This window comes from Cyrtonyx montezumae, unplaced genomic scaffold (assembly GCF_038088225.1).
Source record: "Cyrtonyx montezumae isolate F1298 unplaced genomic scaffold, pur_monq_1.0 scaffold_17, whole genome shotgun sequence".
In the NCBI taxonomy this organism is placed as follows: Eukaryota; Metazoa; Chordata; class Aves; order Galliformes; family Odontophoridae; genus Cyrtonyx; species Cyrtonyx montezumae.
The window spans coordinates 32,649,249-32,668,230 of NW_027071903.1; the positions used below are offsets into that span (position 1 = coordinate 32,649,249).

The following is an 18,982-nucleotide window of genomic DNA, read 5'->3' on the forward strand; positions in this document are numbered from 1 at the left end:
TCAGAATGATCTGAATCCAAAAATAGCTGCCCCAAATGTGGAAGTTTGCCACAGATGCATGAGTTCCAATGCTGCTGGTTGAGACTGAAAGACAACGAGATTTCACCTTCTGGAGCATGGACTCCAATTCCAACGTTGTGGTTGTAACTGGTAAGATTTTTATTTTCTTATTTTCTTCTTCTCCTAGCTATAGATGGTATGCATACATGCTTGATCTGTCATAAACTGGAGGGAAAAACAGTAGAAAACAGTCATACTTACAATTCCAAATGGAAAATAACTTAGTGCTGTGCCTTCTTAAGAAAATCAGATACATATCGGTGGAAACAAACTGCAGCATGCCCTCTCTACTGCCATCCAGCTTGGTTTGTTGTTCATTCTCTCCATGTTTTAATCTTTGTTGACATTCTCTCTGATCCAAACCACGTAGCTCAAGGCAGTGCAGGCTAGTATTAGATAAAGCTTACCCAAAAGGAGCTCTGAAGCTGCAAAACCAGGTTGCATCACAATGTCACGTAGTCAGTGTCCAGAATTAGAACAACACGTGGCAAGTTTCAGGGTCTCAGTTTCAAGGCAAGGTAAGAGAAATTTAAACAGTAGATGCTGCCTCATCACTGCTAAACTAGACCATTAACCTTAAATATACCAAAAGAACATGTGTGAAAGTACAGCATAAGGGACAGAATTAGTTCTTTTTCTTGCTGGCTGCAGCTCCTGCTGAATTTCAGCGGCAGAGCCACCAGCTGGAGCCTTCTGAGCTTTCAAAGGTTAAAGTTCCTAAGGAACGCTGCTACTTGCTATTCCTCTCACCACCACTGGCTCATCTAAAGGCAATCATTACACATATCTTGACATGTGAGTTGCTGGATAATTTTCCACTGTAGGTCAACTGAGGACATAGGAATGAGGTTGAAGCTACATCAAAGAGATTTGCATCTTGCTGTTTTCAATTAAACATTTTTTCTTTTTTAATAGCTCCAAGATGAGCAGAACTAGTTTGGCTCGCTTCAAAAACCTGCAGTTGAAATGAATGGGAGTGCAGGAGAGGGCAAGAGATATTTGCTAACCTCTTAAAAGGCTGACAACCTGGTTCTCTCCTATGATATTTATAGCACATATCCTTGATGGGCACACTTCTTAGCACCTTGTTAGGTTTTTTCCTCCCCTTACATTGCCATTTAGGTACAGAAATACACTTGTTTAAATGCTTTTAGTCTAGTGTGTCCCATTAGAGACACAGGTGCATCTTTAAGCTATTACAGAGATTATCACAGCATGCCTCTGTCACATTCTCACCTGCTCATAATATAAACCTGCTGGCAGTGAGCCCAGTTTATTATACAGTGCCTAATAATATTCAACCAGTTAGCTTTTGAAGTTGTTTCAGGAATTTCAGTACTGTAAAACTCTCCTACATTTAATTCTTCACATAGAACATTTTTATTCCAAGCAGTGGATTCTTACAGCCATGGCTGAGATGCATGTATTTAATTCCAAATTATTCAATAGCTTTATTTTAGCTACACACACACACACACACACACAGGTACTCAAACATGCACAACAACTACAGCTTCAAAATGGGATGAGTGTCTCCCTAATTTCACTCTGTAAGTCTAATCAGGGAGATGTTCTTCTTTACTATCAGTGTGAATTGCGTGCTGCTTCCCCTGTCCCAGGGAAATCGCTGTAACAATACAACTACCACCAGGCTTTTCATCATATTACAGAGAAAAGATTGAGCAGTTATTAAATAGATATAAAAAAATGCTTAAAATATACCATTAATTATTAATGCTGTTATAAACTTGCATTTAGGCTTAGTTATTCCCATGTACAAGTAACTTTCATTAAGTTAACATAAGTAACCATATGTTCTCGGTATTTATTTGTCCATTTGGGGATTTTTTACATATTTAAAGCATAAGGCATTAAAACCATTTCACAAACCAGCTTTCCTGCCACCCAGTGTCTATCACTTGCCAACACACTGGGCTGAGAACAGTAATTGCCAGTGGGAGTTTTCCTATCAAACTTTTAAATGACAAAATGTCCACCTAAATCAAAATGATTTTTGTCTTTTTATCAAATACAAAAATATCTTACAAAAAGCAAATCATAAAATTAAATGGAATAAAATTTTACCCTTTCAGACGTGTACTTTCATCTTCCTGAGCTCTCGGCAGTAAGAATGGGACAATGAGGGTGACCTGGGAGTGTTTAACACCAGTTAATTTAATAGTATTATTTCTGTGGCCGATGATATTTTCCCAAGGTCATCACTTACACAAACGGTTCTTTAGGCTCCAGAACATTTAGCAGCTTCAGTTAAGTGTACTTCATAAAGACTGTAGGGTTAGCTCTTATGTCAGCACATAGGAAAAATAATTAAATGCTATTCCCTTAGATGTTATAAAGGCTAAATACTACATAAAAAAATGCAACCTCCATAACCAAAAATATTTAAGTACAAATATGTGGTTGAATACCTGTTGTAAGCTAATCTAAACTTGCAGTGCAAGGATAAGTTAAAAGCACCTTCTTTCCTTTTCAGGTTTTGGTCCCTTTAGACAATACCTGGTTAATTCTAGCTGGGAAGCAGTGAAGGTAAGCATGAAAGATAAGGGAGGGAGGTGTTTTATTTTGTGGATATCCAAATATAATCTGTTCCTAGGCTTTCCATTCCTTCCAAAACAGTTATTACTAAACAGAATTGTGCCTCTTGGAACAGGCACAGAGGGAAGAGAATAATGAAGAAGTGAACATCATTCGCAAGAGTTTTTTCGCAACACTTTTTAAAGGAGTTAAAAGTATAATTTTTCCTTGTCTGTAGCTAGTACATATGCCACAGGTTCTCTCTGCCTCCTGTAAACAGACCATGATTCATTTTATCATACCTGTGTGAGGTGATTTCCTTCTTATACAAATGTAGCCTATGAAGTTATTAATGTCTACTTCAGGAACACAAAATGAAAGCATGCCTATTCCAAGTGTTCCAAACCAATACGCTACCCTAGCAGGTAAGACATTGTATGCTACAATGTGATAAATCACTGCTTTGATACTTTAATACTGGACCTCAATCTGAAACGTGAAAGGTCCTAAGATACAAATTTAAACAGTAGGAACAACTACAGAGATTTGCTGAGTGTATGTACAAATGACATCTATGGTTCAATCTTTGGCCCTGGATCTCCCAGCACAGATAATGGCCATTCCTTGGGTTCCACTACTTTCACTGTTTGTGAACAGAGATATTGTGAGACGGACTTTTAGAATCAATCTCAAGGTTAGCAATGAAATCTGAAACGAGCTGGAAAACCATCAAGGTAGTAAAAGCTAACTAGAATGTTGCTGTAGTGTATGCAAGACAACGCTAAAATGGTAAAATGGAAAGTGAGACATGTAAAAGAAACTGAGGACATTTTGATCTGGACAATGGAATAAAAAAGACAGCTGTAAGAAAATGCTAGCAGTAATAGAAAGATTATGACCCTACAGAACTATAACTGTATTACAATTTTAGTTGACAGCTACTGAGGATCTGTCATGAAAATGAAGTGTAGACAAGACAAGATGATAAAAATAAACCAAGGAGCTAGTAAATATTTCCAAAGACCAAAGCTTCTAACTTTGCACGAGGAGGAATGGCAAGTGCAAGCTGGTGTTTGGAAGAGTAAATCTAAAATCTACCCTAACTCATGAGGGATGTAATCCCTGTAGGCTAACAAGAAGAAAAAAAGAACTTGTGTTTTCCCTTTCCACACCCCAGTCATCACAGAAGACCCATAAATTATCTCAGCTCCAACTTGAGATGTGATCTGAACCACAAATATTTCTCAGTTGACAATATTCTTGTCCATTATTTCCTGATTCCTATTGGTTCTAATATTGGATGCAGTATCACCCACCTCTCAATGAAAATAAACCATGCTATTTATCTGCAGGCAAAACAGCCCAACACCAAAACACACTGATGAGTTTTCTGTAACAATGCCACGCACTTGCTATGCCAGGAAGTTATATAACATGGGCTACAGCAGTCCATAATGAAACAGATGTCAGTTCTTGTGCGTGGAGAACAAATCCATTTCCCTCTGATGTGACACCCTCTGTGTGGAATTAATTTTTCTTCATACTGGTCATGCTGCTTTGCTTTCCTGTTTCCTGGCAAACATGATTAATCCAGACAATTCAGGGAAATTTGTTACAAATCTGGAAGTACTTGGAATTTCGATAGGCTTTCTGATACTAAATAGCAATCTCATGGCATCCCTCCATTAGCCTTGTTCACATGAGCGGTCCGGTGGTCTTTAGGAAGCATATGCACACATATGAAAGATAGCAAAACGTAGAATTTACATCTGAAAGTAATCCTAACTTGGCTTGGAGTTACTGCATGGATCACTGAAGTGACATAAAGCCCTCCTGCTGAGTCTCCTTCCTGAGAATCGAGCAAGCGTGCACTCAAACACACAGAAGTACTGTGCAGCCACACCAGAGCTACACACTAAACATGCTTACTCAGGCTCAATGGTTGCATGGCATTACCCAGAGCTATCCTAATTACTGCCTCAAACGGAACTGCACTTATCGAAAGGCTCAGTGATGCTGCAGTGCTGCAACACTGACACTTATCTCCAGAGATGGCACTTCCCAGGAAGCTCCTCACATTAAAAATGTATCAGTTCCTGTGCAAGTGCATGTATTGGGAGTTTCAGGTTATAATTCCCAAAGCATAGCCTTACCCTCTATGCTTTGGAATGGGGCCTTGCTGAAGAGCAATGCCCCCACTTTTGCGAGCAGTACTCAGTTCCCTTTTGGAAACCTCTCACTAAGTTTTTCATGGTCCTCACAACTGCACTCACCTGAAATACCCTCCTGCCAAAGCATGAAAGCTCCACCAGCAACTCTTAACTCTTGAAGTGCAGAGCATTCTCTCTAGGGGAAAACACTAAGAGTTAACTCCCCTTTTGCAGACAGATCACACAGAGTCATGACGATGTGTTGTTCTCCAGCACCACATAGGACTCAGAATCTCAGACCTCCTGAATCATTTATTCTATATCACAGGTCAGTGGTCTCACCGAATGCCCCCTGATCCAACTCCATTTCTCTATTTCCTCCAGAAACCTATGTCTGGCACTTGGCAGCTAAATAACCCATCAGGGCAACCTACCATCAAGGTCAAATTCCCCAGTTAATAGGGCACAAATGTAACTTGAGTGACAGCATTCATAGCAATTAAATTGTTAGTGCAAAGAACAGGTCACATTTCTAACTGCTTCTGGGAACTATGTTTGATATCAGGAGATGAGGATCAGATCTCTCATCGCGGTTTTTCATTCTGCCGCTGACCATGTGGTCTTTGGAAATTTGTCATTTAATCTCTCTGTCTCTCTCCCTCTCTGCTTTAGTTTCATTATCTGTGAAACTAAGACATTGCTATTTGGTTCCTTCATTTGTGTTCTGGAACTTTCTTACATCCTTAAATTTTAAAGAAAGATCTGCAGGATTAAAAGGAAAAAGCAAACAAATGAACTTTTTTTTTGTTTCTGCATCAACCTCTGTCTGAATGAGAATCACAAAATCAACACATGCAACCTACTTCCCCACCCCCCAACTTCCTGACAACCCAAAATGAAAACTCAGAAAAGATCTGTGAAACTTTCTGGAGTTTTCTAGAAGTTTTGGTTGTTTGTCACACCCGGTGTAACACACAACCATTGCTTCTGACCTCAGCCACCCTGTGCAAATCACTTCTCCTTGGAGAGGGCTATGAATGGGCACGAGCCAGAGCTCCAATGAACTACGGTTATGTCCACAACTCACCAACAACTACAGGTTGTGCCACCTGATAATACTGCATTCTATCCTCCTTTTAGAAAAACTTTCCAACAATTCTCTGAAACCACTTCTCCCCCCCACCAAAAAAAAAAAATAAGTTCCCCAAAGCTTCTGTCCTTTGCTGTTTCAACTACCGCAAACAGGTACTCGTCTACTGCATTCATTCACCAATGCGACATTCAGCATTCCTTCTGAATCTTCAGATTCTCACATTAAATGTAAAAATCGTTTTGTTAAGGGCTAAGACAAGCAGCAACCTTCTTTTGTTCTGTTTGTACAACATCTGGTCTAACAGGGTATAAGTCCACGGTTAGGATTCCTAAACGACAAAATAATGCACATTATTGACAACGTGCTACAATTCCTTAGGACAGAACCAGCTATCATTCTTTGACACAAATTCTCAACCCTGGGCCACTGGCCAGCTTCTGATTGCGTCCTACACAAGAAGTATTTTTCTGCCTTTCTCCTATGACAGAATGTGACAGAAGAACATCAATCCAGACAGCACAAAATAAGAATAGCCTACCTTACCTTGGGTCTCCTGGTTCTAAACTAAAGCTGGGGATAGTCAAGTACTTTAAGTCTTACATTAAAAAAAAAAAAGGAAGAATCTAATTAAATGTTACAATTAAAAATGCTTTAGAAAATAAAATGCTAATTGTGAACCAGTTGGGGTTTTCTTTTTTGGAGCTAAGACACAGTACTGCATTCTTAAGCAAGATGATGCAATGGCCTCTCAAAGACTGTCAGCGCCCAGAGGAAAGAAAGGCTGGCAGTGTTCTCTAAATGTGTTTACTTCCCTGCAGGCATTGTTTCCTTGCTTGTGTCAAATAGTTTATTGAGCACAGCTAATCAATGTTTCCGCTGACAAGAAAATTGGAACAGTTTATATAGGAAGCCAGTGTTGAAGGGCAAATTTCCCAGTTAACTCAGCCCCATCCGCACAAATATTCTTAGTAAGAGAGGAAAGCTTAAGGAAACAATGACACCGAGAAAGTTACAAGTCTCTCGGTCTATGGAATACTGTTGCTGGTGACTTCTTGCCCACATCCTCCATAGAAACTCAAAAGTCGTACACTCCCTTTGTAGTGGTCTACCAAGATGCAACAGGGATTTTCAACCATCATTTTGCTTTACTGGCACAAAACTTTCTGTCTCAGTTGTGTTCTTTCTGTATCCTGCCACTGCAGTGCTTAACATTGTATGTAAAGGCTCTGGCTTCTTCGTTAGCCCTGTTCCACTGGCAAAATAATTACAAGGCATTACCACACGATGCTCATCCCCGACTCTTATCGAGACCATCCCCCAAACATCTAGCCAACCTGCTGTTTTAAAGGATGCTTTTCTTTCCTTTTGTTTTCTTTTACCTCAATCCTGTGCATAATTTTTGTTTCCTTTGGGAAAAGGCCCTATGCAGAACTTCAACTAAATGACAAAGAAGTAACATCCCAATAAATAACACTTCCTTCTTTCAACAGGGAAACATTCTAGACCAAAAAGAAAGTAATTCCTATCTCAACATGCTTCTTCTTAGGCTGATAGCCACTTTCAGCAGAGAAACAAGCTCAAGACAGCAGGTGGAATGTTACCCAAGTGCCATCTAATGCAAATTCTCATTTGGGTCTCTCCAGAAGCACAGGTTTATCTACTAAGTCTTCCAGAGGAACAGCTTACCTATCTCAAAGCCTACTAGATGTGGATCCTTTCTGAGAAATCCTGTATTTCATGGTCCCCCATGGGCCAGTCCATATCAAGATTACACAAACCACACACTGGAGGCTGAGCATCCCTTTGGAAAATATAACCACTGCTCACCATGGATGGTACTTTAGGAAATTCTTTAGCACAGTTGAGTTTCCTTCATTAAAAATGGAGAGCTGTCATGAGACAACTGGGTCTCACTGTAGACCAAGGAAGAATAGGGCCAAGCAGTGCTACATTGCTCTTCTGTATCTTCTCAGCTGAATCAGCCTGATTTCTATATCACCCTGTGAAATCCAGTGCTCTTACAGATCCATCAGTTTTGTTGGGTTGTTGTTTTATGTATCCATAGGAGCTGTCCAAGAGAGGCCTTGGAAAAAACATAGATCTTCGTATCATGCAATTACCAGTGGCTTATCAAAAGGCAAAGGAACAAATCTTCAGGATATGGACAACTCTTCATCCAATAGTAAGTAGTTATAAAGTTGGGTAATTTTCCCCTTCATTTCTGAATAATACTATTTTCAGTAGATCTTTAAAAAGATCTCCAAAAGATTATTGCACAATGTGTATCAGGCAACTCTGGATAGTGACTGTTAAAATAGTGATGAAGGTTCCAAGCAACTCCAGAGCACTCATTCATAGCACGCCACTTTAATCCTGTGCCATTTAAACAGCATAACTGCATGCAGAACAAAGAAAAATCCATCTACCATAAACTGCAGGAAAAAAAACTAAGAAAAATAAATGCAGCTCTGAAGTCTGGAGTTGACTAGACATGATAACAACAAGAAACAAAACCCACCAATTTTGTTCTCCTTTATAATCCCTTATCAAAATTATCTTGAGGCATGAGCTGCAGCGAGGCTTCCCACCTTGAAGACAGTATTTCACAAAATGCTTGGCACTGCTGCACTGCATGTTTTTCAAAAACAGGTCTCATTTTTAATTTCCTGTTATTCACTCTGGTGGGAAAACACAGCTTAGTGTTCACGTTGGGCTGGCTTCATCTGCCAAAGCAATCATCATCCTTGAGCAGTGTGGGAAGAACAAAGGCTATGAAGAGATGGATGCTTGTGGTTTTCACCCAGAAGGTGGCTGCTGCATGCTAGATGGTCCGGAAAAGATTGAATCTGCAATTAACATGAAGACTATCTGGAAAAATATTTCAGTGGAAGGAATTGATATCATCTTTTCCAGAGATGCGGGAAGGTAAACACTGCATATCGAGGTCTCAAAAGTAAAAGCAGAAGGAATTCAATCAGCTCATTTAGCCTGGAAGAATCTCTGCAATGACTTCTCCTCTAACTAAAATCACTTTGAAGTAAAGACTTTGGGTATCACAAGTATAAAATGAGGATAAATTTAAATTCTGTGTAGAGAAGCCTTCATGAAAAACAACAGTCAGTAGTTAGTTTTCCATGGATTGCCAAAGAAACAAGTTTCAACACAGCACGCTGTGATCAGCAACCCCAGTAAACCTGTGGGATTGGAGCCTAAGAGCAATACTGACTAGTAGGAGATTTTCATCTACTTTTCCCAACTGGGAGGGATATAAAATGTAAATACATACACTGAAGAACAGAGCAATTACAGGTACCTTCAGAACAGTATCTGTGATCTCACTGTATGATTCAAGATTTCTTCAGTTGAAAGCAAAACAAAACAAAGTGTTTGTTTTTTTTTTTTAAAGCTGATCCTGTCTTGTGCTTTAAGGATACGGATCTGCAAGCTGAAAGGTTAAGGTGATAAACAACAACAAAAAAGAGCAGTGAGCCTGTATGATCTACAGAAACAAACTTTACTGACGTGCTGTAATGGTATGGCTGTAGTTCCAGGGGCTGCATTATCTTTCTGATCTGACTCAGCTTACAGAAACCTTGAAAAGAATATATGTCTTATGATTTATTTATTTTTTAAGTTGCTTCTGGGTGAACATCTGAGAAACGAACAACAGATATGGAATAATCGTTTCTCAGACTAGTTTTATTTCAGCACTTCCTCTACTCAGTAAGCAAATATGCTTTTAGTACAAACCAGATCTGGTTTGGCTACTTAATGAATATTTAATTTTAACAATGTTTACTGTTCCTGAATTCAGGTTTCTGTTTCCGTTCTCTTCATTGTATTTCAGGTATATCTGTGATTACACTTACTACACTTCTCTGTACTACGGCAATGGAAGAGCAGCTTTCATCCACGTGCCTCCACTATCGAAGCTGGTAACAGCAGGCTCTCTAGGAAAAGCATTACAGAGGATTATCTTAGAAATGTTAAAACAGTGTGGGGAACAGAGAGAGTAAGGTGGAACGTAAGGAAAAAGGAGGTTTCTTAAAATGGAATTTCTTATCTCTTAAAAGTAGCAAATCTAATGATTATTTAAAGCCCTTAAGGATCTTTTATTCCAAGTTATTTTCAGGGAAATCTTGCAAAAACCAAGCAACTGTTTCCACCTCTGCTATAAAAATCTTGAGGGGAAAAAAAACCAAACAACAAAAAAGTGATTGACAGTTTGTATCACTAAGATTGCTTCAGATTTAAGAAACTGGACTTAAAGATGGTTACAGATTTCCTAAAATCTTTTAAACACAGGCTGTGAAATGTTTAATTAAAAAATAAAACGAAGTCAAAAGATGTTACTCCAGATTTGCTGAACTCAGATCCATTCTTACATCCATAAGGGATTAATCCATAAGGATTTTTCCAAGGGAAGCAAAGCTCATTCCTCTAGTGCTGCATCAGTAGAAAGGACAAGAGACAAGGATAACCTAACGGCACAGTCACCTGAACAAGCTCTGGGCCACCACTGTGCCTTAGTCGAGATTTTGATGGCAAGAGTTAAAGAAATTGGAAATGCCAAGATAATGCTGGTTTTCTTGACACCATTTTTCTAACAGCCTTTGCAGAAAACCCGTAACTGCGTGCTGGATGGCTGGATGCCTCATGCATGCACTGCAGCAACAGCAAATGTGAAAGGATTTCCTTCAAATAAATAAATAAAAATGCTTCCCTTATTCCAACGAATCACGTCCCACTGACAAACGGTCCAAAGGTTAGCATCCCTGGATTAAAATACTTTAGATTTCAACACAACACAATGGTGGTACTGACCTCTACGAAGCTTTTTTTTCGGTGTTGCTCAACTATATGCAGCCAAAAGGGCAGGAGGAAAACAGTCCTGAGCCTTCTGATTGCTTTGCAATAAAGAACGACGAATTCAGAAACAGACAAATGCATACAGAATTCTTTTATTTAACTTAAATCAGGTAGTACTGAAACTACTAGAAAAAAGCAGAGTAAGAGAAACTAAAGGAGCCTTAGCTTCAGCCATTCAAAATAGACAAAGTTTCTTCTTTTCATAATGTAAAGAATCCCGAGTATATCGCAATAACAGGAATAAATTCTTACAACAGAATATACAAAAACATTTTGAATTTTTTTTTATCTACTGATTCATTTTAATATAAACACAGGAATTTCTTTAGGAATAATTTATACACAGCAAGTCTTTTTTATGTAATAAATTGGCCATGTTATTGTTTAATTTTCTCTTAAAAAAATTTAAACAAGAAAACTCAGAAAATGTCGTATTTGCAACTGCATCCATTCCTTAGCACTTTCTAGTTTTGTTTTTGTCCCAGAGGTAGACAAACTCTGGCCAATCCTTTCATCTCAAACCTCACTGGTTTAGAAAACAGAAGAGCTGATCTTTAAATAGCATCTAAATCACCGTAACACTTCAGAAATGCAGTAACTCAAACTTCAGGGGGAAACAGGGATCTTCAGTATGCTTAAATAAGAATAAATAGGGACCCTGCTTTGCTTCTTTCCACAAAGCTTCAAATGGTACTCAGCATCTTTAGAGGCTGCATACAAACTTTTAAAGTGATAAGAAACAAGCGAATAGTTCTTCAACAGTCATTACAAAAACTGCCTTCCCTCTTTCTCTTATGCAGTCATTTCCTTCAAACCACCTGGCACCCATAAAACAGGTACTGAACAGCACAAGTGAGACCGTGTAGCAGCAAAACCCATTCTGTTTTCCCAACCAGTGAGGTTCTAGTAATCCATTAAGTGAACTGCACTAGACAGCAAAGTGAAATGACCAGTTAAGATGATCCCACCCCAACCAGAGGGCTCTGGAAGACCAGGATACTGAAGATACAGAACGTTTCCCCAACTTCTTCATTCATTCGCTATATACTGGGACACAAAGCTTGGGCAGGTAGTGGGAGAGGGAGCTGTGAACTGGACAAGTTAGCGATCCTTTTTGGCATATTGTAAAGCTAGCTAGTAAACTGGTACCATCAAAGAAAACTGATCTCATACGCACGCACACACAGACAGAAAAGTGCCCTTAAATTATATTTTAGGCATTAATAAACTACAAATATTTTACAAAATTATTCTATGTACTTACAAAATGCAATGAAACATTTAATTAGTTCTTGTAAACCAGATCTTCGTCAACTGACTACCCGTAATCTACTGGACTTAAAGCCCTATTGAAAATGCTAATGGATCACTAATCAACAGAACGTGTACGAAAAAAGATGGACATGCACACACACGCACACGACCTAGTGATAATCTAGTACTAGCAGAGCAGGCCAACTGTACGCTGACACTGACTCATATAGACTGATGCAACAACCATTAAACTCCTGTTATGAATTTACCACTTCAGCTGGAAAGTCAGGTTTATTTACAAGTACCAGTGATCAGAATGGTGACACCTGAGCTCTGCTGCTGTCCCACACACCAAGCTCAGGAAACAACTTCAAACTTCTGCCAAGCCCTGTGTCTTCGTAAATACCCATTTCCATATCCTTTCTTTTCAGACGTCTCCGTATAAACGTTTCCCAGCTCGAATTAACCTGCACTCCGTAACAGAGACTGCTTCCTGCCTCTGAGCAACCATCTTTCTGAGCAGAGGCAACCTCTGACATCCTCCTGCCTATTTACAGTTCTGTATCTTCAGCACCTCTGGCCACTGCTGTTTTTTTTCTACACACCATTCTTCAATTCTCGTCTGCACAATGACTCTTGGGTTAAGTTGCAATATCTGGCTTTTATCACTGGTTAGTAAGGAGTGGACCCCTTGCACCTTCCTCCACTGTTGTTTAGCCCAGTGATTAAATACACTGTTGACAAACAAAATAAGAACAACAGGAAACAAGTGTTACTTGTACTAGTGGAATGAACAGGGTTTAAATATAAATATATATATCTATATTATAGATACACAGAGGCGGATATCTATGTCTATATAGATATATATTTATGGAGTCACACAGCAGGAGTGGTGCCCGCTCAGACTCGGATTGTACGGAACAACCTCGGCAGCTCCCGGAGCACCCGACAGCGGCTCCATCTGGTGACCAGGCCTGGGCAAACTGGGCTTCACTTGTTTTTAAAGACCAACAGGAGCATCAGTGCGAACATCTCCAGAATCATACATCACTCAGAACCAGCTGTAAAGAGCAGAGGCATCACGCTGAGAAAGACCTGGTGAGCACAGGCTGGCCTCCAGCTTCCAATCACGCTTGGCTTCTGCGTCTAGGTCATCGCTCCCTCAAAAGCGCTTCTAGTACCAAGCAGCTGACACTTCTGCATTTACAAAGGAGCCACCCTCCTTCAAAACCAAACCACCTTCTGTGCCACTGAGAAGCTTTTAAACGTGAGTCAGGTGAGAACAATGGCCCGAGTGCTGAAATCAAAGCCTGCCCCCACAGCGATGCCAATTGGTTCTGCTGCATCTAAACAGCTCGGCAGTGTTTGTCGAAGCGCTGGGTTTTGGGGTTGGGTGGGCTTTTGTTTTTCATTTATAAGCAAATTGGACTACTTGAACTTTATTCAAACACAGCTGAAGTTCTGAATAGATTTACCATACCAGACAAGCCAGTGGTCTCAGGAAAGAACAACATTACAAACCATACTATGACTCTATCAAGCCAACATTAATTCTCAGTTGTTCACATGCATAAACAACTTGATTTACTGTCCAAGGGAAGTCTGCACGAAAAGCCCATGTGAATAAAGCTATTCAAAATGCACAAAACACAACAAAAAACGCTATGGAAACAAACAGAACAAAAAAGTAATTAAGCCTGAATTGCAAACACAGAACACAATGGTATCATGAAGGTGGTTTGGTCCAGGAGAGCTGACTGTCATTACACACGCGTACTTTTAGTCCCATGACTGTTTTCTATTGAAGTGCTTTTTGAAATGTCTATCACGATGGGTGCTACGTCATTAGTGTTTCTTCCTAATGCATTTTTAAGCCATCTACATCAAATCATAAGAAAACCATTAACTTGGACAGTTTTAACAAAACCCTCCTAGCCAGCTGAAAGATCTGAGGATCTCCAGTTGTGGTAATCAATATGTGCAAGTGAGGGGAACAGTCACTGCACCTAAAGGTCACTGGAAGCTTCCAAGAAATGGAACGACAGAAACGACACAGCAGCATCGTTCAATCTGTTGCTTTTTCGGGGTTTGAGAGAAATGATCCCTCCAAAGACAAGCCCTGCAGCACTCCAGCACAGTGCTGTCTGTTCACGAGGCCGAGTGCAGCTCCAAGCAGCCGAGCACCGCGTGATTCAGATACCACAACCAACACCTGCACCAACAGCTGCCTGAGCTGGAAAAAGAGAAACATTATACATCATGTTGATGGCAAGCCTGCGTTAGTCCTGTGTGCTTGTAAACCAGTTACACGCTGTCAGAGGGCAGTTAAAATGTGATGGCTGGTCCATCAGAATCCACAGTTATGAAGCGTATCAACGGGGGATGAAAAGGGAACTGACTTTTTACTGGCACGTTAAAAAAAAAATCAATTCTAGGTTAGTTTTGAAAACGGAAACAAAACAAAAAAAGCAAAATAAAAATAAAAAATCAGTGCTCTCATCGAACAGAAGCAGCAAAGATCCAAAGCTGTAAACTCGACGTGGTATTACCGTCAGGCAGCCCGCAACAGGTTTGTCATTGTTTTGGTCAAAGAAAGCCACGCTGTGCCACGTGAGCTGAATGGGCGCTGCCTCGGCCAGATGTCTTTTTGGTGCTTGTGGCGTCCGAGGAAAATTTGCCAGGAATGACTTAAGGCCAAACAGACCACTCTTCTTTTATTCTAGCCGTTCTTCTGGACCTTCAGATATTGTAAACAATTCATTTCTGAAGCAAATTTGATCGATACTCACGACTGAAAGTTCTCGTATCGGGTCAGGCAGACATCCACCCAGCTCAACACGCAGGGCTGACCCGAGGGCGGCCTCCAGGCCCATCAAAAAGCCTTCGTGTCTCCTCAAAGAATGGTCACCTTAAGTCGGGCAACTCTCAGCTTTTCCTCACGATAACAAACTGGAACTGGGAAGGCAAAACCCCTCAGAACTGAGGCAAATAACTCTGAAGTGACCCTTTGCGATGAGCAGTGACTGTTCCCCTCCAGAACCTAGAGCATGTGGTTTATGGAGTGAGAGGTTACCAGTATCAACGGCATTTATTGGCTGCTGAGAAATGTGAGATGTATTTTTTTTTATATATACACACATATAAAAAAATAAGAGTGAGGTAGATAAATGTTTGAAAAAAATCAAAAACTGTCCCCCTGTCATACTCAAAAACCCTTATCTCAGTATTTAAATTTAATATGGGGCATCTCTACAGTGATTTAAACTGATATCACAAAAATAAATAAAAAATCCTACATAGAATACCTTCTTAATTAACTTTTTTGTCTTTTTCGTTTTTAAAAGGGAAAAATAACTATGGGACAGAGGCAAGAGAAGATAATGGGACCTAAACTACACAAGCAAAAAGCACTACAAACTTTTAAAAATCTCCAGTCAAAACTAGCAATCAGAATACCTTAATTCTTTGTTCTTACTCAAAGGTTTTAAACATTTCCATCCCAGAACCACCTCTTCACTGCCATCAGTTGGTTGGATCAGTGCTAAACAAAGGCTTAGATGCTGTAACTAAGATGAGCAACTGCAATGACTCCTTGGTTGTAGGCTTTCGATGGCCCCCTCCTTCCCTTCTCACCAAGGCTTCTGCAACTGAACAAACAAGCTCACTCCTTTTCTTTTGTTCTGAGGTTTGGTCTATGATTTAAGCAACAGGCTTGGACTTGTACAGGTTTCCATAGCTGCCAACACTTAACTGTTTGCTAGCTGAGCCACGGGCCCCAGCTACATGCTTTCCACGCTACCCCATGGAAATGGCATGCTGTTGTTTTGGGGTTTTTAATTGTTTTCCTGGGGTGCAAAACGCAGCCCACCACGTCCCCCAGGAGGGCTTCCTCACTGGGAAGGCCAAGAGCTGGGGCTGGAGCTGAGAAGTGCCCGGAGCCGCCAGCCACAATTCATGCAGCCCTTCTTCAAGGGGCAGAAGGGTTCAAAGAGTCGGCTTAAAAATGGGTGACCCAAAAGCCTGGTGTCTGCTGTTGTACCCAACAAACAAAAAAAGCATGTGTGCACGTGTGTGTCTGCGTGGGGACGGGTGGGTGCGTGTGTGCCACAACCAAAACAAGCAGGGAGGGAAGGAGGGGGCAGGACCCTTGTACAACAATGAATATAAACACTGAACAAGAACGTACTAAATAGTTTAACCTTTTTTTTCTGACCTGAGTTTGTATCATGCCTTGCACTGTAACAGACTCGCATGCTGTCTGGGCAGAGGTTCGTGGGAAGGAAGGAAAACTGGGTCTGAAAAACACCACACCCCTGCTGGAGCGCTCGGTGTGGGGCGTCCCTTCTTTCTCCATGTCCTCCTCAAAAGCCCTGTGACCCACACAGCCAAGATGTCCTAAAACAACTAATGGGAAAAAAAAACAAAGAGGAGGAAATGTATTTATAAAAAGGCATTAAACAGTTCATGGCAAATCATATGAAAGGTATCAGTTACTGGGAAGGAAGAAGTAAGAGTTACACACTATAGTACAAAGCATAAGAAAATTTGTTGAAGTGGGAGGGGAGGGGAGGAGGGCAGACCTGAAGGTTTTCATAGATTAAATCCACAAAGATAAAGAACAAAAAAAATAGCAGCTTTTTTCTGTACAGACATATAGATGAGTATCTGAACCGTAAAAAAGTTATAAAAGTGACACAAAAGACAATGTGTATGCAAATGATCCATGGTCTAACATAGAACTGCAAGACCCTTCGAGAAGTCTTAATAATAAAGAGAAAAGGTCAACAAAGCATTATACACTCGAATCCGGTTACTGCTTCTTTTTGTCTTCTCCGATCTTTGTTCTGCGGAGCCGTTCCCCGCAGCCCCGTGGGGAAGGCAGGCTGCAGCCGCGGACAGCTCTGCTGCAGTTTCACGTTTCTCACATCTCGTTTTTGGTGTGACGTTTCTGTACCAAATGCGCGTGTTCGTTAGCTCACCACTGCCACTTCTGTCCAGGATTCATGGGGATGGGCGCGGGGCGGAGGGAGGGCTGCCTCCTTACTCCATCCCTTTTATCTTCTCCATCACAAGAAAGGAAAAATTATCACATTTTATCCAGTTTTGAAAAAAAAAAAAAAAAGCAAAGAAAGAACCTCGACAATTTGACTTTTTGTGTTTAAATACCAGTGTACGATTGAACAGAGTGTATTGGTCAGGATCTCTCTGAAGCAGAGCAGCTGACTGCTGCGCTCCTTCCACGCCTACAAAAAAACCAAAACAAAAAAGAAAAAAAAACAAAGAAGAGTTCATTCTTTTTTTGGCAAAATTTGGCAGCGCTGAAAATGGTAACGGCGTTGGACGAGTGATGGCCCTTTTTATTCTTTTACACGTTTCTAAAAAGTTTAAAGAGCAACATTACAAATCCAGTCTCTTCATTTTTTTGTTGGTTTTTTTTTTGTTTTTTTTGTGGGTTTTTTTTTCTTTTTTTTTTCCTTTTTTTTCCCATTTTTTTTTCCTTTTTTTTTTTTTTTTAAATAAAGACCTACAGTGTCAGGCAGGGCCTTGCAGGGAGCAGGAGCCACCCGGCCTGCGATATCTTTGATCTGATAAAAGTGCCGTACGGTCCAACTTGCACGCAGATATGTTTCCCATTATGAAGCAAAGACAGACAGAAAGAGAGAGGGGAGAGAGAGAGACAGAGAGAGAGAGAGACATCGAATCTCAAGTTTTCTGTTGCTATTAAGTGTTAACATTAGAGTTTTAAAAGGCCAACCGTGTGCCCCATGAATGGAGTCCTTTACTGAAAGGAACATCTGCTTGCATATTGAAAAAAAGAAAAAAAACCCCATCACTTGTTTACTGAAAAAAAAGAGGGTTCTCCCAAGTGCAGCTATGGCAGTTCTGAAAATCCACTGAGGTACAGTAGGGCTTTTGAAGATATTGTCATTTTCTTTCTTCCCCCAACAGACGCGTTTCTCCGTGCTTTGTTCCTGTGAGACTCTGGCTCCAGGATCAGCAGGCCGACGACTGGGGCAGCGGTAAGGCCCTCTCGTTCTTGCGTCCCCCGTTCATGTGTGCGTAGGGCTGCCTCTCCTCGAAGCTGGCCCGAAGGACCACCACGCCCGGGCCGTTCTCAGCTTTGTGTCCTGAGTGCTTGTCAGTGGGTTGGAGGGTAGAGGAGGGGTCCAAAGGAATGCTCTCCATGTTCTCAGTCTCCAGGTCAAGCTCCTCCGTGTCCGGAGGCTTGTTCTCTTCGCTGTAGAAGAAGGAGACCTCTTTGAACGCCGGATCCAGCTCGTCCTTAATGCTGCTGATGATTTCCAGGAAGGAGGGCCTCATCTTCGGGTTGTACTGCCAGCACATGCGCATCAGTTCAAACCTGCACAGGAAACACACAGCAAAACCATTGACCGAGGTGTTGCACAAGCCCTGCCTGGAGTGCAACCAGCCGTGACCAAATCGGACCGAGCACTTCAGAAAGTCACTTTACAACGATGGGAGATGAAGGGACAGGATTCTCACAGGCTGACCTCCCCGTGGCACACGCTGACCTGCCTTCCAAGCACCCAGCGACTTCTACAGCTCCCATCTAAACCTTGTCAAGCCCCTTCCACACACGCCTGCTGATGGAGCAGTCCCGCACACAGCTGACATCCAGCAGTATTCTGTACGTTTATTCCCATGTGGTACTTCCGTGGTTTCCCTCCAAAACATCCTATACTTACCCAACGTACAGAAACTTGACAGCACCTCTCAGAGCATCTTTTCAAATACAACAGTTCTTACTTACAACAGAGACTTGAAAAATATATGTATGTAGAATAGGAAGAAAAAAGTGCCCCTTTTCTCCTCGAGAGAAAAAAACGACGTTAAAAGTGCAACATCCCAGGGACATTTGCAAATCTCAAATCTTATATTTTAAAATGACGTTGATTTCTTTTCCATCCAGGGAAGCATAACGCTCTGAGGAGCGTGAGATCATCTGTTCAAGCACATCCACCAACAGATCTTTGCTGGCAAACAGAAGCACAGAACG

General features: G+C 41.0%; 2 protein-coding genes across 3 annotated transcripts in view; one reads left to right on the forward strand and one right to left on the reverse strand.

The window, feature by feature from the left end:
• Positions 1–90: 90 nt before the first annotated feature.
• PGPEP1L (pyroglutamyl-peptidase I like) lies at positions 91–10,171 on the forward strand. The gene is made up of 5 exons (XM_065734328.1): positions 91–150; positions 2,555–2,607; positions 7,904–8,020; positions 8,534–8,763; positions 9,686–10,171. Exons 1-5 carry the CDS (start codon positions 117–119, stop codon positions 9,852–9,854), a joined length of 603 nt encoding a protein of 200 aa, XP_065590400.1. The 5' UTR covers positions 91–116; the 3' UTR covers positions 9,855–10,171.
• A 7,552-nt stretch (positions 10,172–17,723) lies between these two features.
• The window catches only part of IGF1R (insulin like growth factor 1 receptor), a 133,174-nt gene continuing 131,915 nt past the window's right edge, over positions 17,724–18,982 (reverse strand). For both annotated transcript variants that reach the window (XM_065734037.1, XM_065734036.1), the window contains exon 21: positions 17,724–18,325. In XM_065734037.1, coding sequence (XP_065590109.1) covers positions 17,959–18,325 — 367 coding nt within the window. In that variant the 3' untranslated portion in view covers positions 17,724–17,958. The remainder of the gene's footprint in view (positions 18,326–18,982) is intronic.